Raw genomic sequence first — 25,962 nt, 5'->3', positions numbered from 1 at the left:
AACAAGAATTCAAAAAAAATGAGGAGAGGCTTAGGAACCTCCAGGACATCTTTAAACGTTCCAACATTCGAATTATAGGGGTACCAGAAGGGGGAAAGTAACAGCCACCAGTGGAAACCTTATTTGAACAGATAATAAAGGAGAATTTCCCCAATCTGGCAAAGGAAATAGATTTCTAGGAAATCCAGGAAGCTCAGAGAGTCCCAAAGAAGTTGGACCCAAGAAGAAACACACCAAGGTACATCATTATTACATTAGCCAAGATTAAAATGAAGGAGAGAATCCTAGAAGCAGCAAGAGGTAAGGGGACAGTCACCTACAAAGGAGTTCCCATCAGGCTGTCAGCTGATTTCTCAAAAGAGACCTTACAGGCAAGAAGGGGCTGGAAAGAGGTATTCCAAGTCATGAACACCAAAGACCTACAACCAAGATTGCTCTATCCAGCAAAATTTTCATTTAGAATGGAAGGACAGATAAAGTACTTCTCAGATAAGACCAAATTCAAGGAGTTCATCATCACCAAGTCCTTATTATATGAAATGTTAAAGGGATTTACCTAAGAAAAAGAAGATAAAAAAGTTGAACTCACTGTGAGCAAACTCACAGTTATTAACAACCACACCTAAAACAAAAGCAAATTCAGAGGACAACTGGATCAGGAGTGAATCATAGAAATGAAGATCATGTGGAGGATTAGCAACAGGGGAGTGGGAGAAGGAGAAGGGGGGAGAAGGTACAGAAAATAAGTAGCATAGACAGTAGATAGAAAATAGATAGGGGGAGGGTAAGAATAGTAGGGGAAATACAGAATCTAAAGAACTTGAGACACGTGTTCATGAACTAAAGGGGGGGAATGGTGGGGGAGGGGCATGCAGGGTGGAGGGGGGAATAGAACAAATGTAATGGCATAATCAATAAAATTAAAAAAAATATGTTTTGTTTAGGAGAAACTTATAATATATTCCCTCCCACCACCAAAACCTCATCACCATAATCAAAATTTAGTTAGGAGTGGATCATAGTGTTAAGCTAAATCTGTATAGCTTCTAGCGGAAAAACAAGTACACAAATGCTGAATTTCCTGAGTGCAGAAACACTGTTGGTTATGTGGGTGGATATCATTATCTTAGGAAATATGTGCTGCAATTCTTACACTACATGTATTTGACAAGGATTTGTAGAATATATGAAGAACTGCTAATCAATAATAAAAATGAACAACACGATTAAAAATGAACAAAGGACTTGAATGGATAACTTCAATACGGAAGATATGTTAGTGGGCAGTAGGCACATGAAAAGATGTTTAGTCTCATTGGTCAAAAGGGAATACAAATTAAAATTACAAAAAGAGACCATTTAACACCCACAAGAAGGACTGAATAAGAATGATGGCCACTGTGGGTTGAGGATTTGGAGCAAATGGAACTCATATCTTGTTAATGGGACTATATAATATTACAGTCGCTTTGGAAGACTATTTGGCAGTTTGTAATATAGTTAAATATACACCTGTTTTATAACCCAATAATTTTACTCCTGTATCTTCATCCAAGGAAATGAAAACATATGTCCACCAAAGATATGTTAAGAATGCTTAGGTGGCGAAATTCATAATAACAAACTTGAAACAACCCATGTACATCCACAGGTGGATAGAAAAAACAAACCAGTATTTTTATACAAAGGAATTTAGCAATAAAAATGAGTGAGCCAAAATACCCAACAACATGAGTAATTGTTACAAATATGTTGAGCGAAAGACCATGTCTATATATGAGATTCAAGAATAGGCAGAATAAATCTATGGTGACAGATACATTACATAGAGAACCCTGAAGATTACACCAAGAAACTACTAGAGCTGATAAATGCACTCGGCAAAGTAGGACACAAAATTAATATCCAGAAATCAGTTGCATTTTTATATGCCAATAATGAACTATCAGAAAGGGAATTTAAGAAAACAATTCTATTTATAATTGCTTCAAAAAAAGAATAAAATACCTAGGAATAAATCTGACCAAGGGTATAAAAAACCTGTACTCAGAGAAGTATAAGATGCTGAAAAAGAAATGAAAGAGGATACAAATAAACGGAAACACATACTGTGTTCTTGGATACGAAGAATTGACATCATCAAAATGTCCATGCTACCCGAAGCAATGTATAGATTCAGCACAGTTCCTATCAAGATTCTGGTGACATGTTTCACAGAACTAGAACAAGTGTTTCAAATATTTACAGGGAACCACAAAAGGCCCCATACAGCAGTGGCAACCCTGAAAAAGAAGAACAAAGTTGGAGGAATCACACTATATAATATCAAACGGTACTGTAAGGCCACAGTAATCAAAAGAGCATGGTATTGGCATAAAAACAGACATATACATCAATGAAACAGAATAGAGAGCCCAGAAATAAACCCACACTTTTATTTTTTATTTTTATTTTTATTTTTTTAATAAACCCACACTTTTATAGTCAATTAATATTTGACAGAGGAAGCAAGCACATACAATGGGCTAATGATAGTTTAGTCAATATATGGTGTTGGGAAAACTGGACAGATATTTGCAGAGAAATGAAACTAGACCGCCTTCTTACACCACACACAAGAATAAATTTAAAATGGATTAAAGACTTAAATATTATACCCCAAACCATAAAAATCCAAGAAGAAAACATAGGCAGCAAAATCTCTGACATTTTTTATCGGATGTATCTCCTCAGGCAAGGGAAACAAAAGAAAAAATAAACAAATGGGACTACATCAAACTAAAAACTTTTGTACAGCAAAGGAAATCATCAACGAAATAAAAAGACAACCCACAGAATAGAAGAACATATTCACTGCTATATCTGATAAGGGGTTAATATCCAAAATTTATAAAGAACTTATAAAACTCAACACCAAAAAAAAAAAAAGAATAAAAAATGGGTGAAGGACCTGATTAGACACTTCTCCAAAGAGGACACACAGATGGCCAATAGACATATGAAAAGATGCTCATCATCACTAGTCATAAAAGAAATACAAATTAAAACCACAATAAGATACAATCTCACACCTGTCAGGATGGCTATCAGTAATAAATCAACAAATGACAAGTGCTGGCGAGGATGTGGAGAAAGGAGGGAACCCTCTTGCATTGTTGGGGGAAATGCAAGCCTCGTGCAGCCATTATGGAAAGCAGTATAGAGATAGATCAAAAAATTAAAAATGGAACTGCTTTATGACCCAGGGATCCTACTTATGGAACTATATCTGAAGAAACCCAAAGCACTCATTAGAACATAAGCACCCCTATGTTCACTGCAGTATTATTTACAATTGCCAAGATATGGAGGCAGCCCAAGGGCCCTTCAGTAAATGAGGGGAGAAAATGACTATGGGACATTTACACAATGGAATACTACCAGCTGTAGAAAAGAAGAAAATTTTACCCTCTGGGACAGCATGGATGGATCTAGAGAACATTAAGTTAAATGAAAGAAGCCAGTCAGGGAAAGACAAATGCCTTATGATCTCACTCACATGTGGAATCTGGTGAACAAACTGAATTAACAAGGAAAATAGAGACAGACCCATAGTTGGAGAGCAGAAGACAGTATTGGGGGCATGTTAGGGGGTGGAGGGATTGAGGAAAAAGGACTCATGGACGTGGACAATGGTGTGATGATTGCAGGGGGGAGGGAGGATAAAGGGGATAAATGGTAATGGAAAAATAGGATTCAGAATAGGTCACTTTTGGGGGAGTGGGGCATAAGAAAAATTTCTTAGGCTCTATGTTCTATATCTTGATTGGGACAGTAGGTATACAAGTGTATTCATTTATCAAAACTTAATGACCTGTATACTTAAGAGCTGTATATTTTATTTATTATTTATGTACATGTATAAATTTTACCTAATAAAACTGTCAAAGTATAAGTTGGCTTTACTTTTAATGAATGATAGCACATTAGGATTTTTATGCTCTTTTCAAGGCTGTTGCACTCCACTAGGCACAGGTATGTCAGACTTAAAGTATTTGTATCTAATGTGTGCACAAAGTAGAATTAAGTCAAAGAGAAAAGCATGTGAGAATTGCAGCTTATAAACACAGGTGTTGGCTTGTTTTTTTCCCCTTAAATCTTCTTCAGTTTACATGAACATTCAGTCACAGTAGAAATACACAATTTTTGTCACAGCATTTTTATAGTATACCTCTGTTCTTTTAAAATCCCAAGTGTCTGAATTCAGGCAAAAGTCCGTATTTCGCAGATCAGAACACAGAAGCTCACTGTTGTGTGACAACACCCAGATGAGGGGAAGCCAAACAAAAAGGAAATCTGATTCTTGGTTAGTCCTCTTTCCATGACTCTCATTGCTTCCCGGGTGTTAATTCTTTTTGTGTGGCCACCTAGTTGACTCAAAGTATCATTCTGAGTTTGAGACATACGTTTTGTCACACTTTGTTACATTCTTAGAGGTGTTAACCTAATAGCAAAAGAACAACTCTGGAAGTGTAAATACAGTGCCACTAATTCTGTGCTACAATAAGGCCCAATTCCATGTAATAATAGAGCCTTAGATCTCTTTATTCCATGTGTAGTAACGGTTATTTTTGTCCAATATTTGCGCTTTGCTTTAGGCACAAACTCTCACAGTATGGAGGCAAGCTGATAAACACCAGATACCTCGAATCTGTTTTTTAAACAAGATGGACAAAACTGGAGCGAGGTATTTATTTAAAGTGTGTTTTTTTGGCTTATCAAAGTAAGAATACAATTTGAACTTTTAATGGAATATAACTTAAATTTAGAAATTGTTATTTCCTGTAGAGTATAAATAATGCATGAAATCTCTATTTAGTCCTATTTTTTTTAAAAAGCATCTCATTCATAGGTTAAGTAATAAGGAGAGATTAATAGAGAGCTGACAGATGATGAACTATCCTAATTCTAGTATAGAGAGACTATATTCTGTTTTCTAGGATCATGGCAGTGTGGTGTCTTGTTGATTTCCATTGGTTCTGTTTAGAGCTGTATGGTGTAGTCCCTGTATGTATTGCTAGAGGTTACGGTGCCCCCCCTGTCAGTGTAGAGGTTAGAGAATTGTTTCCTGTAGTTGCCTCAGAGATCCATGTTCTTTCTTGTCCTCTGATTTCCTGTAGCTATTGGGTAATATGTTCTCCACAGAAAGGAAGTGGGAGAGGAGAATGTTGATAAATGTTGTAAGATCTGCAACTGAGTTAATGCTGAAATGTTGTGGTAATTCTCAGGTGTAACCAAAAATGATACGTTATTCTGAGAACATAATTCAGAATTCAGAATATCAAGAATATATGAAGGATTTGGAGAAAATATGAAAAAGACAATCTAGAATATAAAGGATTCTAGGGAAACGTGGTCTGGTGTGAGAGTGGCAGAAACAAACATAAACTGTATCTTCCCTCCCACCACACAGTGTGCTTTGTGTTTAGGTAAATCTCGACACTAATTCTAAGGTTGTTGGCTTAAAGGACTTTTGTTTTGATTAATAAAGCACAACCTTCCAAGTGGTTGAGGCTCAAGTTCTGATCCTTTTCTGTTTGGAGTTTCTTGAGGTAGATGAAAATACTACTTTTACTGACTTACAGCACCTGTAATGATGGGGAGGGAAGTGACAAGATGCCAGGCTGGTTCTCAAAGAAAATGGGACCAGAATAAGCCCATGTGCCAAAGATAACATGAGTGCCATAGACAGCCAACCCCCAGTTTTAGCACAGAAGTGAACAGTCTAGCAGATGATATTAAGAGTGCCTGAGGTAAAGGTATAGAAAAATTAGACCTGCTCTTGGGAGAAAGCTGGTAGCCCTGTACGATAACAAGTAGGTATTAGAAGACTCCTTGGCTTGTAATCACAAATCTTGCATTTGAATCCTGGCTACAGTTTATTATCTATGAGTTTGATCAATTCAGGTAACCTTAACCTCAAACTTAGTTAAAGTGAAGCTAACAATGATAATACCCTGAATAACCTGTGTGACAGATTCTGGTATATACTCAGTTACTGTTACCTGACATTAAAATTTTATTTAAGATGTCCTGTGGAAGACCGTGAAGTGGTGAATATTAGGAACTATGAAAAGGGTTATAATTTTAGAGAGCATTCTTAAACCTGTTTTTGAAATCTTAACATTTTTAACTACAGTGTAACTATTCTACTTTCTACAGTTTTAACTATGCAGTTGAAAGCATCAGAGAGAAGTTGAAGGCAAAGCCTTTGCTTTTACAGGTTGGTTGATTAATAACAGTAGCTCCTCAGTTTCCTCATGAGTTGACTTATTGTGACATATATACTTCTAAAGCTATCTCAGGTCCTCTTTGGAAGAAATTGGGATATAAATAAAAATAGGTAAGATTAAGGGAATAATAATGGACATTTGGTGGAAAGATGAGATTTATCTCCAGTGCTGTTCTCATTGAGTGATCATTTAATGTTATTTTTACTTCGATTTATAGTTACCAATTGGTGAAGCCAAAAATTTCAAAGGAGTGGTGGATGTAGTAAGTAAAGAAAAGCTCCTTTGGAATTCCAATTCCGATGATGGAAAAGACTTTGAGAGAAAACCCCTTTTGGAAATGAGTGACCCTGAATTGCTGAAGGAGGCAACTGAAGCAAGGAGTGCCTTAATCGAACAAGTAAAATAAATACTTTCAGTTTAAAATGCATAAGATTTAGAAACTTAAAAATTTTTTTTTGTGAAATTTAATATAAAATTATATATAGAACATGGAAGGTATAAGAATATTAAAGTGAACTCCAGTGTATGTACCAGTGACTTAAGGAGCAGAGTATTAAATGCCATACTCTTAGGTTTCCATGTGTCACTTCCTATTTATCTCTCTCTCTCTCCCACTCATTATCTACTCCCCCAATCACTATATGATTGTAGAGTTTATCTTACATTTACTTTCTTTTATAGTATATTACAAATATGTGTATCATTAAAGAACTAAGATTTTATGGTTTTGAACTTTATATAAATGGAATGATATTTTGTTCAACATTATGTTGGAGATTTGTCCATGTTATTACATGTGGTTATATTTCACTCATTCTTAGTCTTATAGTGTGGCAGTATATGATTGTACCATGATTTATTATGTTTTCCTATGGATGAACTTTGAGGTTGTTATCAATTTTTTTTACTATTACAAACAGTGTGGCTGTGAACATCTTTGAATGTGTCGCCTTGTGCACATAAGCAAAAACTCGTTTAGAGTTAAACCTAGGAGTGAAATTGCTAGGTCAGAGGATGTGCCCATCTATTACTTGACTGGATATCAGATTATTTAGAAAAATTTAAAACCATCAATTTTATAGTTAATGTATAATTTCAGACCTCATCCACCTTCAAAAAATTTTTAAATATTTTATATATTTTTAGAGGGAAAGGGAGGGTGAAATAGAGGGAGAGAAACATCAACCTGTGGTTGCCTCCCAAGTGTCACTTACTGGAGACTTGGTCTGCAACCCAGGCATGTGCCCTGACTGGGAATTGAACCAGCGACCCTTTGGTTCACAGACTGCTTGCTATTCAGTCCACTGAGCCACACCAGCCACCTTCAAAATTTTAATAGAAAATAGTAGGGTGTTAATATTGGGTTGGCCAAAAAGTTTTTTTTGCCCTGTAAGATGGGTCTAGTAGTGCTTAGTTGTCTTTTTAAAAAATATTTTTTATTGATTATGGTATTACAGTTGTGCCATTTCCCCCCCTTCATTCCCCTCCACCCTGCACACCTCCTGCCACCCACATTCCCCCCTTTAGTTCATGTCCACCGGTCATACTTACAAGTTCTTCAGCTTCTACACTTCCCATACTATTCTTGCCCTCCCCCGTCTATTTTCTACCTACCATCTATGCTACTTATTCTCTGTACCTTCTAACCCCTCTCTCCTCTCCCCTGTTGCTAACCCTCCATGTGATCTCCATTTCTGTGGTTCTGTTCCTGTTCTAGTTGTTTGCTTAGCTTTTGTTTTAGGTGTGGTTGTTGATAATTGTGAGTTTGCTGTCATTTTACTGTACATGTTTTTTTATCTTCTTTTTCTTAGATAAATCCCTTTAACATTTCATATACTAAGGGCTTGGTGATGATGAACTCCTTTAACTTGACCTTATCTGAGAAGCACTTTATCTGCCCTTTTATTCTAAATGAAAGGTTTGCTGGATAGAGCAATCTTGGATGTAGGTCCTTGCCTTTCATGATTTGGAGTACTTCTTTCCAGCCCCTTCTTGCCAGTAAAGTCTCTTTTGAGAAATCCGCTGACAGTCTGATGGGAACTCCTTTGTAGGTGACTGTCCCCTTATCTCTTGCTACTTTTAAGAGTCTCTCCTTATCTTTCATCTTGTCTAATGTAATTATGATGTGTCTTGGTTGTGTGCTTCCTTAGGTCCAACTTCTTTGGGACTCCCTGAGCTTCCTGGACTTCCTGGAAGTCCATTTCCTTTGCCAGATTGGGGAAGTTCTCTCTCATTTGTTCAAATAAGCTTTCCACTTGTTGCCGTTCCTCTTCCCCTTCTGATACCCCTATAATTTGGATGTTAGAACGTTTAAAGATGTCCTGGAGGTTCCTAAGCCTCTCCTCATTTTTTTGAATTCTTGTTTCTTCATTCTTTTCTGTTTGGTTGTTTTTTTCTTCCTTCTGGTCCACTCCCTTGATTTGAGTCCCAATTTTCTTCCCATCATTATTGGTTCCCTGTGTATTTTCTTCATTTCACTTAGCATAGCTTTCATTTTTTCATCTAATTTATGACCAGATTCAACCAATTCTGTGAGCATCCTGATCACCAGTGCTTTGAACTGTGCATCTGATAGGTTGGCTATCTCTTCGTTGCTTAGTTTATTTGTTCTGGAGCTTTGATCTGCTCTTTTGTTTGGGCCACTTTTTTTTTTTTTTTTTTGTCTTGACATGCCTGTTACGTAGTGAGGAGCGGAGCCTTAGGTGTTCGCCAGGGTGGGGCAACCCAGTGGCTGGGTTGCGATGCTGTTTGTGGGGGAGTGGTCAGAGAGGGAACAATGGTGCTTGCTCTGCTTTCTGCTGGATTTCAGTCCTTTCCGCTGCTTCCTCCAAGCAAAGTGGGCCCTTCTGATACTGATTTCCGGTGGGTAGGCTTTTGTAAGTTCTAGGACCCTATGGGTCTCTCCAGTGAACTCTCCTGTGAGGTTTGGAGTCTCTCCCCGCACCTCAAGCTCCACAAGTGTTTTCGATCGGTGTTTTGGGGCTTTATTTCCCCGTGCTGGGACCCTGGGTTGTGTGGTCTGTCTTGCTTCCCAGTTTCACCTGGTTTATCTCAGGTGAATATGGGACCACCTAGTCCACCAGCCACCTTTCATGCCACGCTCCTCTGCAATCCGCTGCCTTGCTTGGTTTGCCCGCTGCGACCCCGCTTCGACCTTGCTTCCACCCCGCTTCCAGGGTCTGCTGCCTGCCACCTGCGGGCCTGGGGTCCACCAGCCACTGCTGTTGCTGCGACCCCTCTCCGCCTGACTCCGCCCCTCCTACCGGTCTGGATGAATGTGTCTGTTTTAACTCCTTGGTTTTGGACTTCCATACAGTTCAGTTTTGTGTCAGTACTGGTTGTTTTTTTTGTTTGTTTCTAATTTTTTGTTGTCTTTATTTTGGTTGTGCGAGGAGGCACAGTGTGTCTACCTATAACTCTATCTTGGCCAGAAGTCTAGTTGTCTTTAACTTTATTTAAAACAATTCTGTTAGATTGTATTGTGTCAGCTGTCATAATCAATGTATTTTTTAAAACTCGTAGCAAAATTGGTGAATTTTTGTGTGGCCATTTTAATATTGAATATGGAAGAAAATATGCAACATTTTTGGCAGGTTATGCTTTATTATTTCAAGAAAGGTAAAAAAAACAACTGAAATGCAAAAAAAAATTTGTGCAGTGTATGGAGAAGGTGCTGTGACTGATGGAGCGTGTCAAAAGTGTTTGTGATGTTCCGTGCTGGAGATTTCTTGCTGGATGATGTTCCGTGGTTGGGTAGACCAGTTGAAGTTGAAAATGATCAAGTTGAGACATTAATTAAGAACAGTCAACATTCTATCATGCAGGAGAGAGCTGACATACTAAAAAAATTCAAATCAGTAAAGTTATTGGTGAAATTGAAAAATATGTTTAGTTTTACGGAAAAAATTAAATGGACTTTTGGCCAACCCAATATTTATAATGTTTATAGGATATTGTTAGTATATAGAACAATTAAGTAAAACATACCTTAAACAAACTCCCTGAATTTTATGGTTGAAAAGAACATTTGAGTTTGAACTCTTTGATTTTTTAAAAAATTTACTTATTGATTATTTTTATTGATTCAAAAGAGAGAGAAACATCGATGTGAGAGAGAAATGTCAGTTAGTCGCCTACCACACACACCCCAACGAGGGACCAAACCCCAACTTAGGCACGTGCCCTGACTGGGAATTGAACCCATGACCTCTCCCTGTATGAGACGATGCTCCAACCAGCTGAGTCATATTTACCAGGGCTGAACTCTTTGAGTCTCTTACTGCTAAATTAAACTGATCAAAATAGATCACATAATTAATTTTTTCATTCATCTTTTGTATGAAGTTATTTTTGAAGTAATAATTTTTCATTATAATATATAGTAATTATCAACTTTACGACTGACATAACTATCATTGTTATTTTTATTATTGGATAATAGTTATTGAAGACTTACAATCTATCTTAAATGCTTTACATATATTATTTAATGCTGACAACAGCCTCCATTATCCCCACTTTACAAGCGAGGGAACAGAGGCTTACAGTGCTCGAGTAAGTTCTCCTGTCGCTAATAAATAGCAGAGCTGCAGTCTGAGCCCAGATCTGTCTCAGTTGAGAGCTGGAGCTCTTACTTTGCCAAATGGCTGCTCAAATTGGGGGCGGAGGGGGGACGCAGGGAACATAGAATAAAAGTTGAATTGATACTAATCAATAATTGGGTACATAATTGGTTCTCCTTTGAGGTTTTGTTTTATCTCAACAAAGGGGCTATCAGAATAAACCTGAGAAGGATTTTATAAGGTAGTTGAGGAGCCAACATAAACTTGCATATATGCCTCATATTGTTCTAGGACATGAAAGGCTCGAATTTTATTTTTATTATATATTATCATAGATAATAAATTGCTAATTACAAGGAATGCATATGTATGTATGGAATTAGTAACACCACGTCCTGTTAGGATGGCTACTATTATAAAAATAAAACAAGTATCGTAAGGATGCGGAGAAGTTGTAACCCTTCTGCATTGTTTGTGAGAATGACACTGGTGCAGCCACTGTGAACAACAGTGTGGTGGTTCCTTAGAAAACTGAAAATAGAGTTAACATATGATCTGGCAGTTCCACTTCTGGGTATATATCCAAGTGAATTGAAAGCAGAGTCTCAAAGGGGTATTTGCACATCTTCATAGCAGCGTTATTTATAATAGGGAAGAGGTGGAGGGTGTTTGTCAACAGGTGAATGGACAGATAAAATGTGGTGTGTGCACACAGTGGAGTATTACTCAGCATTAAAAAGGAAGGAATTTACATGTGCATTATTGATGAACCTTGGGGACATTAAATTGCTAATTAAAGTAAGCCAATCACAAAAAGACAAATACTGCAGGATTCTGCTTACATGAGATATCTATCCAGGTTCCGTTGATAGAGACAGGAAGTAGAATGATAGTTGCTAGCCTCTGGGCAAGGGGAGAATGAAAAGCGTTATTTTATGGGTCTGTAGTTTTGCTTTTGTGAGACAAAAAAGTTCTGGAGATTAGTTTTACATCACTGTCAATATACTTTACTGAACTGTTCACTTAGAAATGATTAAGATGGTAAATTCTGTTACATTGTAGTGTATCACAGTTACACATTTTTTTTTAAATTAAAGAATAAGATTAGTGTGGATAGGAACCAATGTCCCGTGTCCTTCAGGTGAACAGTGAAAATAATAAATTTTTTCTATAATTACTGTATGTTTGGGCAGCATAATTAGAATTGGTTATTTAATCCTCACAGTAGCCCCATGAGGTAGGTATTAGTGTTATCTCCATGAGTAGCCAGGGAAAGAGAGGTGGTGACATACCGTGACCAAAGTTTTCATGTAAATTTTCAAGTAGTGGAGTCATTTCCAGGCAGTTTGACTCCAGAAGCTGTGCTTAAGCATTACATAGGCTGCTTTTCAGGATGGTTTGGTGCATTTTTGCTATAGTTAGCTGTGAAAAGTGTGTTTTTCTCACCAAGTTTGCAAGTTTTGTTCCCATGTACTATTATAAACTTTTGAAACATTTATTAATTGTATTGTCAGCTGAATTCTTCTACTTCGTAATGGCAAACAATTATGAAAAGAATGTAAATTGGATAATTGCATTTTTATTATTGAAATCATGTCTGTGCCCCTCCCCCCAAATTTAAAGGTATTTCCTCAGTGCAGGGTTAGTTGTTTTAGTCTGATGGTCTCAGGAGATCTTGTGAACATTCAAAATATTAGAGGAGCCCCAGGTAAAACTTTCTGATGAACTGAGACCCCCCAAATTTATCTAAAAACAGCAGTCCATTGTGTAAGTTATCACTGGCTGTAGATTGTGCATTTTCTCTTATGTCTTTTGAGCACTGAATAGATAGTACTTCATTTTCTTTGAAAAAAACACCTCTCTTTAGAAGATAGGAAGAGGTCCTCGGCCTGGATAAGTTAGGTTCTTGAAGCTGTCTTGAAATATTTGGAAAATATATGTTTATGGTATTTAGACTTAGGCTAATAGTTGGACAACAAACACAAGTCATAGAACTAAAAGCCTTTCTTTATAGGTTGCAGATTTGGATGATGAATTTGCTGACTTGGTTTTAGGAGAATTTAGTGAAAATTTTGATTTGGTACCAGCTGAAAAGGTAAATTTTATTATTCATTTACTATAACCAAGTTTTACTAATTGTATTTGCTTTGCTTTCTCTGTTTTTATTTTCCCCCCTTCAAGTTTGCATAGTATTGGAAACTGTGTTGACTTCAACAAACATTAGTAAAATATTAAGCTAAAGTTACTACTAACACAAAATGTTGCCTTAAATAAAAATTAGGAGAATGTAAAGATGAAGCCACTACTAATACATGGGTACTTAATAATGGCAGTGATTTACTGGCTTGGGATATATTTTAAAAAATTAGAGATTGAGTCTTTTTTCCTTGTATTGAGTCAAGAGAAGTTAAGTGTTCATTCTCAGCCTTTTCTCTTCATTGAGATCATCCTTCTGAGTATTTTCGGGAACCCATAGGTAGAAATTTGGATTTAAAATTTACTGGCTTTTCAGACTACTATAATGATCATTTTAATCAGAACTTTTTTTTCTGAATCTGTTTTAATTTTTAGTGGAAACTCATTGCAGGCCTCTGTGTGTGTGTGTGTGTGTGTGTGTGTGTGTGTGTGTGTTCTTTTGAAAAATATTAAACCAGAGACTAGGGAAGTAGAATACTGATGATAATTGAATTATGACAGATGTCTTCAAGGCATTCCTGTTTTTTTTTGTTTTGTTTTTTGGTTTTGTTTTTTTGCCAAGGACCTTTCCCCATGAATTTGGCAAACTTACTCTTTATTTTCCTTTGTGAAACATAAGAGTTACCAAAGAAAGTTTTTAAGTGATAACGTGTATAATACTGGGTTGACCAAAAAGTCCATTTGATTTTTTCCATAAAATAGAAGATAAATTTTTCAATTTCACCAATAACTTTATGGATTTGGATATTTCGAGTATGTTGGCTATCTCCTGTGTGGTAGAACATTAATTGCTCTCAATGTCTCGATTTATTTTAAGTTTATTTATCTTTAGAGGGGAAGAGAAGGAGAGAGGGAGAAAAATATCAATGTATGGTTGCCTCTTGGGTGTCCCCTGCTGGGTACTGGCCTGCAACCCAGGCATGTGCCCTGACTGGAAGTCGAACCACAATCTTTTGGTTCGCAGGCCCACACTCAATCCACTGAGCTACACCAGCCAGGGCTAATGTCTCGATTTGATTGCTATCGACTTTAACTGGTCCACCTAACTGTGGAGAATCTTCCAGCAAGAAATCTCCAGCATGAAACTTCTCAAACCATTTTTGACGTGTTCAATCAGTCCTTTTCCATACACTGCACAAATCTTTCTTCGGCATTTCAGTTGTGTTTCTACCTTTTTTTTAAATAATAAAGCATAATATGTTGAAAATGTGTTTTCTTCAATTTTCAGTACTAAAATGGCTACACAAAAATTCACCAATTTCAATAAGTTTTTTTAAATGCATGCTGATATGAAAGCTGTCACAATACAATCTAACAAAATTGTTTCAAATGAAGTTAAAGACAAGTAAGTGCTATTAGAACCATCTTTTGGAAAAAATAAATAAACATTTTGGCTAACCCAATAAGGTCCAAGATGAGCCCAACAAATTTTACCTAGTTATTTTTCCCAAAACAAATTAAAGAAAAACATGAGATCTAATTATAGATTAATTTTAAGCTATTTAAAGTTATTTGAGACAGGGGAAAAAGTTATTTTTCTTTTGAATGAAGTGCCATAATTGTGACATTTTTTATTTGAGTATTTGAATGCCGAAGTGTGATGTTCACTGTGCCCTGCAGTCACAAAGCATGATTTCTGTTTTCAAAGAGCTTATACTCTAAGGTAGAAATGACCCACCACTTCTCTAATCAGGAGCTGGCAAGTGTACCCGAGCTTTTCTTGTGTTTTGAGGTCTTTCAAAAAAATGTTCTACTTTGATTTCTCATTTTCTTTTGGATTTTATTTAATATGGATTCAATTCATTTGAAAAATTTGTAATTACTATTTATATCTTTAATTTCTTACCAGTTTCTCTGTTAGATTAACAAGGTTAAACCATAAGTATATTAATTTTTTTCAAGAAATATTTTCAAATACCTACTTTAACCACTTTTCTGGTTTCTGGGGATTTAGCAGTGTTTTATCAGACGTTACTATAATGTTCATATGTAAATTTTACATTTTAGTGGAAGATGAGGCAGACATTAATAAATATGCATTTAATGTACCAGTTAGTGATTAATGTTATAAAGAAAAACAAAGAATATGGCCATAAAGAATGATGGAAGTGTGTGAGGAGTGCTGTTTTACATGGTTGGTTAGGAAAGACATCTAATTCTGAGCTATTTTGGTTGGAGACCAATACACTGTAAATGTGACCATCTTATGGCACAGAGAATGCTTATCTGTGCCTCTGCTTTGTAGCTACAGACTGCAATCCACAGAGTAACCCTGGCTCGGACAGCAGTGCCCGTGCTTTGTGGGAGTGCCCTGAAAAACAAAGGGGTCCAGCCGTTGTTAGATGCCATTACTATGTATTTGCCTTCACCTGAAGAGCGCAACTATGAATTTCTGTGAGTATGCAAGTACATAGATTAAAATCTTATAACTTTGAAAAGACAGCTAGGCAAATAGATCTTTTTATCCCACAACAAGTAGTTGGATCATCATTTTTAAATAGATTGGTGAGAAATATTGTAAATACTATAATACAGTGCCACAGTAGTTTTTACTTGAAAGGGACATTTGTTACCTCTTGTAACCTGCTACCTTTACACATGGAGCTAAGAATGTGGATTTAGTGATGTGTAAAAGTGGGCTGACCTGCCATCTTGTTGTGTTTTTTTTTTTTAATTTTAAGAGTAGTATACTAGGGAGATTTGATAAATATTCTGTAGATATATTTATATCTATTCTAGATTTCAAGATGTTTCATAAGCTCAAAATATTTTGTGGCTATAAAGAAAGGTCATTGTTTTACTTCTATTGTCACTAACAACTTTGTACTTATTAATAATCCTCTAAAATGTGAGTGTTGTCCAAAATTGCAGCCAATACTGTACTTCAGTCCTATTAATGAGGATATTACTCACTTTTACTATCTCTCATCTGAGAGGCATATAGTAAAGTGATTATAAGCATGGACTGTGTACTACCTGGATTTAAATCCCAGCTCTTCCAAGGTGTTTAACCTCTCATCTGTGAAATGCAGAGAATAGGACCTATTTCATAGGATTGTTGCAAGAAGCAATGAGTTAATACTTATAAAGCACATGAGACAGTGCTTTATAAATATTTATTAAATCAAGTTAAAAACTGGAGGAATAATATTGGAGATATTATGAAATAGAAATGTTTAACCTACTTTGAATTATGGACTCCTTTGAAACTAGTGAAAATATGGAGCTTTTCCTACATAAAACACACTTGTGCACAAAATTTGGCAATTTTAGGGGGTTTCAGAGTTTCCGTAACCTATTATTAATGAACACCAGTTTAAGTACATCATTCTATAAGAATTTTGACATGTAAACAAGTTCAGATTTGTAGTATAAATTTATATAGTTATGTAACTAGAGAAAAAGTGAGAGGATAGTGTAAAAGCAACAATTGGAAAGTACCTGTTTATTTACCCTGTACAGGTTTTTTTGAGAAAATGGTGTGATGTTCCTAGGTATATTTTTTTGAGGAGGGAACTCTTGGCTCTGGAATTATTTGCAAGTAGAGGTAAAATTTGGAAGAGGTCCCAATTGCTTTTAGTTTTGAGGAATTAATGGTAAGATTGCCATGAAGTAATTTATTCCAGTGGAGGAAGAGAGGCACCGGGCATTATTTGATCAGGCTGGGTAGCAAAACTAGAAGATATGAAGGCTCTTTGGGGGACTTCAAGATTAAACTTGTGAAGTGATTATCGTCTCATCTGTATACATATATAGGAAGTGTATTTTAAAGGCTTTTCTGTCTCCTTAACTTTTATAGGCAGTGGTACAAGGGTGACTTATGTGCACTGGCATTCAAAGTTCTCCATGACAAGCAGCAGGGACCACTGGTTTTTGTGCGCATTTACTCAGGGGTGATAAAACCCCAGTCGGCCATCTACAATATTAATGGAAACTGCACGTAAGTAGAAGCTTCGGTTATTTTCTAAAATTGTGCTTCTTTAAAAATACTTTTACTGATATATATCATAGTTTTACAGGGAGAGAATAAGTCGTCTACTTTTGCCATTTGCTAACCAACATGTAGAAATCCCTTCACTGACTGCTGGCAACATTGCTTTGACTGTTGGGCTTAAACATGTGAGTGACTGAATGGTTTCTCTAGGAAATAACAGCTTATGTATTTAATTAAAAGTAGGTATTTTATAATAGCAAAAACCTATAGATAATCTAACTGTCCATCGATAATGGAATAGTGGATATTGTAGCATATTCATCAACATGCTTGAATCTCATAGAAAGAAAGCAAAGTAAATTATGGCTCAGTGGACCGAGTGCCAGATTGCAAACCAGATGTTCCCAGTTGGATTTCTGCCTGTGTTGTGGGCCAGGTCCCCGGTTGGGGCGTGCGAGAGGCAACCGATCGATGCTTCTCTCACACATCGATGTTTCTCTTCTCTTCTTTCTCCCTCTCCTCTCTCTCTAAACAAATAAATAAATAAAACCTTTTTTAAAAAAAAAGTACAGAAGGCTGTTAAAAGTAACGATTATATGTATTCAAAGTCAAATAAAATAGTATACTATTCAAATAAGATACATACATACATTTTAAGATTACATAAAACATTGTTATTTCCATGGGAGTTGTTTTCCTGTTCTGATCCTTGCACACAATTTCATCCAGCCTCATGACCCGTCAGGTACTAACTGAAGAGGTTTTGCAGTGTAGGCTCCATGAGGGCACACCTTTCTCTCTCTCTTGGTCTCTGTTCTCAGTCCTCGGATCATTGCAGTGGGTGCTTCGTGACTGTAGGAAGAAAATACTTGGTGCCATCTGTGTGTATTTTGGTGGATTACAGTTAAGGGCATCTCACTTATATATGGGCTCGGTCAAGTACAGTTTCTCATTAAACTTTGGTACATTTGACATTAGGGTAAACATTGTTACTTTCAACTTTTTTTTGTTTTAATAGCTTATTAAAATATAAAAAGAAAAATGTACCCTTTGCAGCAGCATGGATGGACCTGGAGAACATTATGCCAAGTGAAATAAGCCAGTGAGAGAAAGATAAATACCATATGAGTTCACTCACATGTGGAATCTAATGAACAACTCGAACTAACAAGCAGAATAGAGACAGATTCATTGATAGAGAGAGAGGAGGCTGACAGCTCTGGGCAGAGAGTTGGAGGGTTCTTGGGAGGTGGAGGGTTAGAGTAAAAAAGAAGAACTCATGGACATAGGCAACAGTGTGGTGATCGTGGGGGATGGGGGTTGGAGATGGAAGAGGGTATAGGAAGGTAAATGGTAGTGGAAAAAAATAACAATAAAAAACAGACTTTTACCATTTCTGACTCTTTATGAAGTTGCAGGATGTGAAACCCTTTACAGAAAATTCCCACGGTCCATTTCTAGCACTGCAGTGTCCTCTGTCTGCCTGGAGGCAGGGACTGCTTGCATGTGTTTGGAGGAGTTACAGAAATCTGTTTGGGCTTGTGCTTCAGTCGGAGTATCTTTACGGAGATGGAGACTGGCACAGAGCTTCATAACATATAGGATTAAAATTATAGCCCTGGCTGGTGTGGGTCTGTGGGTTGAATTTTGGCCTGCAAACTGAAAGGTTGCCAGCTCAATTCTCAGTCAGGGCACGTGGCTGAGTTGCAGGCCAGGTCCCCAGTTGGGGATGTATGAGAGGCAACCAATTAATGTATCTTTCACAGATCAATGTTTCCCTACCTTTTGTTCTCCCTCCCTTCCCCTCTCTCTAAAAGTAAATAAATAAAATCTTTTTAAAAATATTTAATTTAATTTAAAGTATAGTTTTGCATGGTCAAGGGTATTCTGATTAATTGCATATTTTAGTTAATAGAGGCTTTTTTGTAAAATAGTCATAAAATTTACAGGTGATAAAAACCCTATTAAACTTCTACCTAACTTGTCTTTATATGACTGAAAATTTGGGAAGGTACATTTGTTTTGCCAAGTGGATTTTGGATATGTACTGTGTATGTGTTTTATTGTTAGACTTACTACAATAGTATTTTGGTTAGAATTCTTATACACATTAAATTAGATTTATTTGTGCAGTGTTATAATGAGCTTTACAAATTTGTCTCTCTTTTAAGTACTGATGAAAAGAAAGTGCTACATTGAATTTTTTCTCATTCTGTGGCTCTTGGTGGAAGTTGAGTGCTTACCAACAGCCAGTTTCATCCCGAGGCATCTTCTTTGCTTGCAGACAGCCACCGGAGACACCATCGTCTCATCCAAGTGGAGCGCATTAGCTGCAGCTCGTCGAGCCAGAAGAGAAGGAGAAAAGAAACATAAACAAAACAGTGAAGAAGAGAGACTCTTACTGGCTGGGGTGGAGATTCCAGAACCTGTGTTCTTCTGTACCATAGAACCTCCTTCAGTGGCTAAGCAGCCAGGTACAAAATAGTCTTGGAGGATCAATTAATTAGTGCTCTGATAATTCAGACAAAATAGTTACATTATACCCTCAAAAGATTTCATGTGTGATTGAGTTTAATTTTATCAGAATTTATTGGTAAATGTTTCTTACATAGTCTAGTTTTTTATTTAAGATGTTTTGATTTTTGCAAACTTCTTTTATTTTTTTCTTTTGTTATATCTTGTCCATTTTTCTCATATCATATTCTTCCAAAGTTTTATTCGAGCACAAACCCAAACTCTTTAGTATGGCATATATAGCTCATTATTCCAGCTATGTAATTTCCAATTAAGTTTGATTAGATGTGGCAGAAAATCCTCAAGTAGCAGTTGCTTTAATGATAAAAGTTTATTTCTCTCTGTTATAAAATCTACCTTGAGTTGGCAGCCCTGGGATTAGAGGGTGGCCCCACAGTCTCAGCAGGCTCCAGGCTCTGGTCTTTTGTCTTGCCTGTCTGAGTGGGCAGCTCCTACCCTTAGTCATCTCACAATGGCTTCTGGAGCCTTGGGCGTCACATGGGGGCTCCTGGCAGCAGAGAACAGTAATGACTTTAAAGATTTCTTATATGTCATTGGCCATCACTTAGAATCTATATGGCCACCAGTTGCAAAAATGCAGTCTTGTAACTAGGCAGCAGCAAAATAGACTAGGAGGCTACCAGGCATCTTCGACACCAGCTTTCTTGACTGGCCTCAACTTCTTGAAACTTCCTACTTTGTTCTGAACCCTCTTTACCCAAGCAAAAATAAAACCATACTAACTGCTCACAACTCACAGTGCCATAATAAAGTAGTTCTGATGTCCTGAAGATGCCGTGCTTTTTTTTGCACTGTTTCTTTTCCTGTGTTTTCTCTTGCATTATGATGGCACCCTGAATTGTCTGCTTTGAAAATATTCACTCTTTCTTTAGTTCTCAGCTGAAGCATCACCTGTTTTTGAAGCCCTCACTGAATTCCTCTATTAGACTGTTAAACGACAAACTTTCTAGTTCTACAGGTGGCTTTAGAAGCCATTTTCCACTGAAAAACAAGTTAGACCCATAGATTATGGAAAAACAAAGGCAACCTTTATTGCCTCCCATGTCTTTTTAGGTGCCTAGTGGGAAAGAAAGGATTCCTACCCAAGTAAGCAGTTCCAGTTGCTCACCTCTCCAGCTGAAGTTCACCTGAAAGAAATCCAAGCACTGGTATAGGTATAGCCCTCAAGTACTGAAGGAATCTGGGTGTCTTCTTGTCCAGTTGGTAAAGGAATGACATTCATTCATTCATTCATTCATTCATTCATTTTGATTTAAATTCAAGCAGGTGTAGCAGCAGTTTTCTTGTTACCTTAAAATGCCCTGAGGCTGGCTAAAGAAGGCTTGACTCTGGGGATGAGGTGACATGAGTGTGGCTGCCAGTGACATCAGGGTTGACCAAACTAGTTATGCAAGTGTGACCACACACTTAAGGACAGGGGCTCCCTGAAAAAAAATAACCTATGAGTTCTTTTGAATATATTTGAAACTCATTTCATATGTATGTAGTGTGTCCACCTGTATTCAAATTGCAGGATTGTAGTTAAGTTGCACCAGCCAGTTTTAAAATCTAAGGCCTCAATCCATAACTGCTTTAGGAGAAAACCTACATTAGGTGTCCAAAGAAAGTCTAATGGGCACTAGCTCAGAGGTCCTGGACTCCAGAGAGCAGAGGACTTCCCAGAGCCGCCCTTACTCAGACTTCCTACAAGCAGATCTGCCCACACTTTTCTCTGGGCTTCCACTGTATTTACCCTTTGGTCCTGTTACAGGACTTGACAACCCGTGTTGTAATGCTGTTAGTGTTTTCACCCCAATAAACTGAGGGATGTATTCCTTGTAAATATTTTTTAATAAAGTCGTATCTTTTATAATAAAATTACCACCTTGTCATTCTAAAAGCCACAAAGTATCGTAAGCATTGTTACTTTCTTTATCTGTAGGTGCTTAAAAATAAATTATTACCTAAAATAAGCCTCTGAACCTTGGATGTGTGTGTACATCTCTTGGGGTTCTTGTTAAATGCAAACTCTGATTCAGCCTAGAACCTAAGATTCTAACAGGTTCCAGGTGGTGCCTATATTGCTGGTCCTCGGACCCAACTTTGGAATATTGAGTCTAGAACAGCATTGTTCAGTAGAAATAAAACATAATCCACTTACATAACTTAAAATTTTCTTACAGTCACATTTAAAAAATTGGCAAAATTAACTTTAGTAATATGTTTTCTTTAACCCAGGAAATTAAAATATTAGTCGAATAATCAATATAACAAGTGAGATATTTTACTCTTTTTTTTTCATAATAAGTCTTTGAAACCTGGTGTGTATTTCACACTTACAGCGCATGTCAGTTCAGATTGGTAAATACCTACTGATGGGTAGTGGCCACCACCTTGGTGGCGGTCTAGAAGGCCTGGTTTATATATGTAAGAACAGCTTAAATGTGTGACCAATAAGGTTGGTTCATTAATCCATTGCTCAGTTCTTTACTTCAGCTATACTTTGTGGAACTTCTAACATCTTTTATAAAGAGGTAGGGTATACATATTGGCTAATTGATTGTATAAAAGTATCACTTTTGATGGTATATTTAATGAAAATAATATGTTCTTATTACCTCTTTGCTTATGATTACTTGTCACAGAGTGATTACATCACCACCTCTTTGTTCATGATGTACTTTAGCTTCCTTTTACTAGTTTCCCATTATTGTCTGTGTTTGTGAAGGCATTTTGCTTTTCTGTCAGCTCTTGGAGTGACCTTTGCAGAGCATAGTCAGGTGATGTTGCTGCCCCACGTACACCCTTCGGTAGCTTCCCATTGCAAGTGTGAACTCCTCACGTGGCCTACAAGCCCTGCAGCACATCTGCCTTCTCCCCGATGCCACCCTTCCTTCTGCCCACCCATATCAGGCTGCACTGGCGTTCTCATCGTTTTCCAATGGCAGATTATTCATTGTACACCCATTTCCTCTGTCTGGTTTTCTTCAGCATTTTGCTTATAGGGTCATTTTTTAAAAAATTTTATTTATCTTTAGAGAGGGAGAGAAGTATTAACATATAGTTGCCTCTTGTGTGCCCCCTGCTGGGAACTGGCCTACAAACCAGGCATGTGCCCTGACTGGGAATCGAACTGCGATCCTTTGGTTCACAGGCCCATGCTCAATCCATCGAGCTACACCAGCCAGGGTATAGGGTCATTTTTAAAATGTCTTTACCCAAATCATTGTGGAGAAGCCTTCCCAGATCACCCAGTCTCAAGTAACCTATTCTGCCTTTTCACCTTATTTTATTCTCTACCAAACATTTATGGCTGCTTGAAGTTTTCTTTTTCAGAATTTGTTTGCTTGCTCATCTATTTTCCCACTAGAACATATGGTACATTATCTAAAAAATGAAATGTAACGGTAACTGTTTTTGTTTATCCCCCAGATTTGGATCATGCATTGAAGTGCCTTCAGCGTGAAGATCCCAGTTTGAAAGTGAAGCTTGATCCTGACTCTGGACAGGTAGGCATATTGTTACTTAACCCCAGATATCTGTTGATAATTTAGTGTGTGTGTGTGTGCATGAGTGTAAGTGACTAGAGCTAAAATATAGACCAAACGTGATTTGGTCTGTGGCCCTGAAAAAAAAATGTCTTTTTTGGTTCTCATAATATAAAGTAATTATTATGTTATGTTGACTGTCAAGCTAGACAGACAAGTTCTCCCTAATTCTTTAAAATAATTATACCTCATTTATATAAACTGCTCTGCAACATTTAGACCATGGTTGAACCCCAAGACAAAACGCTGAGCCTCTTATGCCAAGGCTTACAGAAGCGGCAAACTAAAGGGAAGGTGCAAAGGTGCTTTTAATGGTAATGGCACACATAAGGCGGGTGAGAAGGGGTAGGTTCCAACCTAGCAGTGTGGGAGGAAAGAGAGTTCTAGAGTAGGTACAGAACTGGGCTGTTATAGCACAGAAGGATGTTTATTCTTTATCTTCATTTTAGGAAGGCAGGTCCAGAAGGCCTGGTTTATATAACTAAGAGCAGTTTAAATGTGTGGCTGATAAGTTGGTTCATTAATCCATTGCTCAGCTTTTCAGCTACACTTTGTGGAACTTCTAACATCTTTTATAAAGTGGTAGGGTATACATATCAGTTCATTGATTGTATTAAAGTATCACTTTTGATGGTGTATTTAATAAAAATAAATAGGGTAAATTTTTTACATAAGATTTTATAAGAAATTCCTTAAAATGATTATAAATTTGTCTTAAAGAGGATGAACTGATTTAGTTAATCTGAAAAACAGGGGGTACTTAATTTTCCCAAATGCCAGTAAGTGAACAGTAATTTAATTGATTTTGAATGCTATAATAGCATTTAAAACAAAAACTTTTATTTAATAAAACACCAATACACATTTTTTTAAAAATAAGAAATAACACACAAGTGTATAGATTTGAAGGATTCAAGTTTCTCTATCTCTTAGTCCTATTCTACACAGGTAACCACTGTGAAAACTGTATGATTATAGCTTTTCACACTTTTTAAAACATTTGTTCTGCTATGCTGTGTTATAAAGTACATTATATTTTTTCCAAATATATATATACACACACACAGATGTGTAACAAGTCATTCTATTATTCCACAACTTGCTTTTTTTCCAAATAATTTACTTCTTTAACTTTACATTAAAGTATAACAACCATATACCAGTCTTTTGTATTGTTGTTCCTTACAGTTTTATTTTTATTACAGCCAAGGATAGAAATTAGAACCAAACAAAGGAAGACACTCCTAGGGCAAAGTCTGGGACAGTTCTAAATCGGAAGCTTTCTTCATCCTCAGGGACGTGTCACCTCCTTGGCAAAGAGTGTGGCCAACCACGGAGCCCCACCTGGGCCTTTGGTGTCCAGTTTTTATCGAGGCTCAAGCACATACTGCCTGTGTGGTTGACCTGTAGCCTTTAGTACCTCCTGTAGGTTTGCACTGATACCTTCACTCTCCAGGTTGGAGCTGAGGTCGCTATTCCAAAGCCTGTATCATAAATCACATTGTTTGACCAGCTGTGGACAGAGCCCTCAGACAAGCATAAACACCTCTGTCAGGCAGCATCCTGGCCTAGATAGAATTTCTCAGTAGCTGAGGGCAACAGCCAGATCTCTCTTCAGGTAAATTCTTCACTGCACAGATGGCATGTGAATAAAATGGAGCAAATATGGATTTTTGCACTATATTCTTTCTAATATACAAAGACCTTATTTAGGAATAGCTATTGTTGCTAAAAAAAATAATGCATGTCTTGATTGGTTTTAACACCAATTTGGCTTTTCTTAACAAGGGCCCAAAATAACATTGGTTCTTAGAAAATGAAAGTCAGTTTTTTTTCATGAGTCTGGAAGTTTGGACTGCCCACAAAGCTTTGAGGTGGTCAGGACTGTTGGGAAATACTTATGTGGTTGGGAGAAAGGTTATTTCTCCCATTCATAAGATGTTGCCCTTATCTACCTGTTTTAAGACAGTTGCCTGCGGCTTCCTTCAGAGAAGGAATTTTACTTTTCCTTAAAGGCACAGTGCAGAAGTTGCTAACATCAGCTACACTCATGTTTCATTGGCCAGAACTTAGCTATGTGGTTGGGCAGTGTAGTTCTTGCTAGATGCCACTTGCTCAGCTAAGTCAACTATTATGGAATAATAATATAAAAGAGAATGGCCTAGTAGTTCACTTTTAGTTGATTATTTCAATCAGAAAAGTTAAAAACTGCTTTGATGTAGGAGCCAAAAAAATTGTAAAAGAAACTCAGTTTGTAATTAATGAAAAATAATCTAGACTGATATACCTTTATATAGTATTTTGTGATAAACATAATTTTCTTTGATCTTTCTTTTATATTCTTTTTGTTAACCAGACTGTCCTATGTGGAATGGGGGAGTTACATATTGAAATCATTCACGACCGCATCAAGAGAGAATATGGCCTGGAAACCTACCTGGGGCCCCTTCAGGTCGCATACCGAGAGACCATCCTAAGTCCAGTTCGTGCCACAGGTAGAAATAAAAACACTTGCTGTTTTTGTTTCTCTCTTTCTGTCCAGGATCTGTTTCCTCTTAACTTAGTTGCAAGCAAGATTCACAGTCATTAGTGTTTTCCATCAGTGTGGATAGGCTTTATATGTGTGTTTTCTTGTTTCTTAACATTTTCAAATTTTAAACACAGCCCTATTCTATCACTACTCATTGCACTTACTGGATAAGCCACTCACCAAGCAGATGCTTTTTGGTGGTGATGGACTAGAATAAGCCATTGAAGGGGAGGGCTTGTCCTGATCCTTACTGCCCGGATGAGTATAAAAATTTGAAGTTGAATCAGATGCATTCAAAAGAAAAAGGACTACAATATATGTGAAACTTTCTTTTTCATAAACCTAAAGGTACCCACACAAAAAAAACCCTAAACTGAGACACACAGATAGTTAGCTTTTAAGAAAG

The 25,962-nt window shown here is 37.0% G+C and overlaps 1 protein-coding gene across 1 annotated transcript in view; it reads left to right on the top strand.

Annotated features, from left to right (window-relative positions):
- Nucleotides 1-25,962, top strand: part of GFM2 (GTP dependent ribosome recycling factor mitochondrial 2) — a 58,034-nt gene that overhangs the window by 19,651 nt on the left and 12,421 nt on the right. Inside the window, exons 7-16 of the mRNA XM_053664463.1 lie at nt 4,638-4,726; nt 6,202-6,262; nt 6,490-6,669; nt 12,849-12,929; nt 15,276-15,424; nt 16,830-16,970; nt 17,050-17,149; nt 19,249-19,438; nt 22,911-22,987; nt 25,383-25,521. Coding sequence (XP_053520438.1) covers nt 4,638-4,726; nt 6,202-6,262; nt 6,490-6,669; nt 12,849-12,929; nt 15,276-15,424; nt 16,830-16,970; nt 17,050-17,149; nt 19,249-19,438; nt 22,911-22,987; nt 25,383-25,521 — 1,207 coding nt within the window. The remainder of the gene's footprint in view (nt 1-4,637; nt 4,727-6,201; nt 6,263-6,489; nt 6,670-12,848; nt 12,930-15,275; nt 15,425-16,829; nt 16,971-17,049; nt 17,150-19,248; nt 19,439-22,910; nt 22,988-25,382; nt 25,522-25,962) is intronic.

This window comes from Artibeus jamaicensis, unplaced genomic scaffold (assembly GCF_021234435.1).
Source record: "Artibeus jamaicensis isolate MK-2021 breed Jamaican fruit bat unplaced genomic scaffold, CSHL_Jam_final contig_373, whole genome shotgun sequence".
Lineage (NCBI taxonomy): Eukaryota > Metazoa > Chordata > Mammalia > Chiroptera > Phyllostomidae > Artibeus > Artibeus jamaicensis.
The sequence above is the reverse complement of the archived record's forward strand: the minus strand, read 5'-3'. Positions and strand labels throughout refer to the sequence as shown.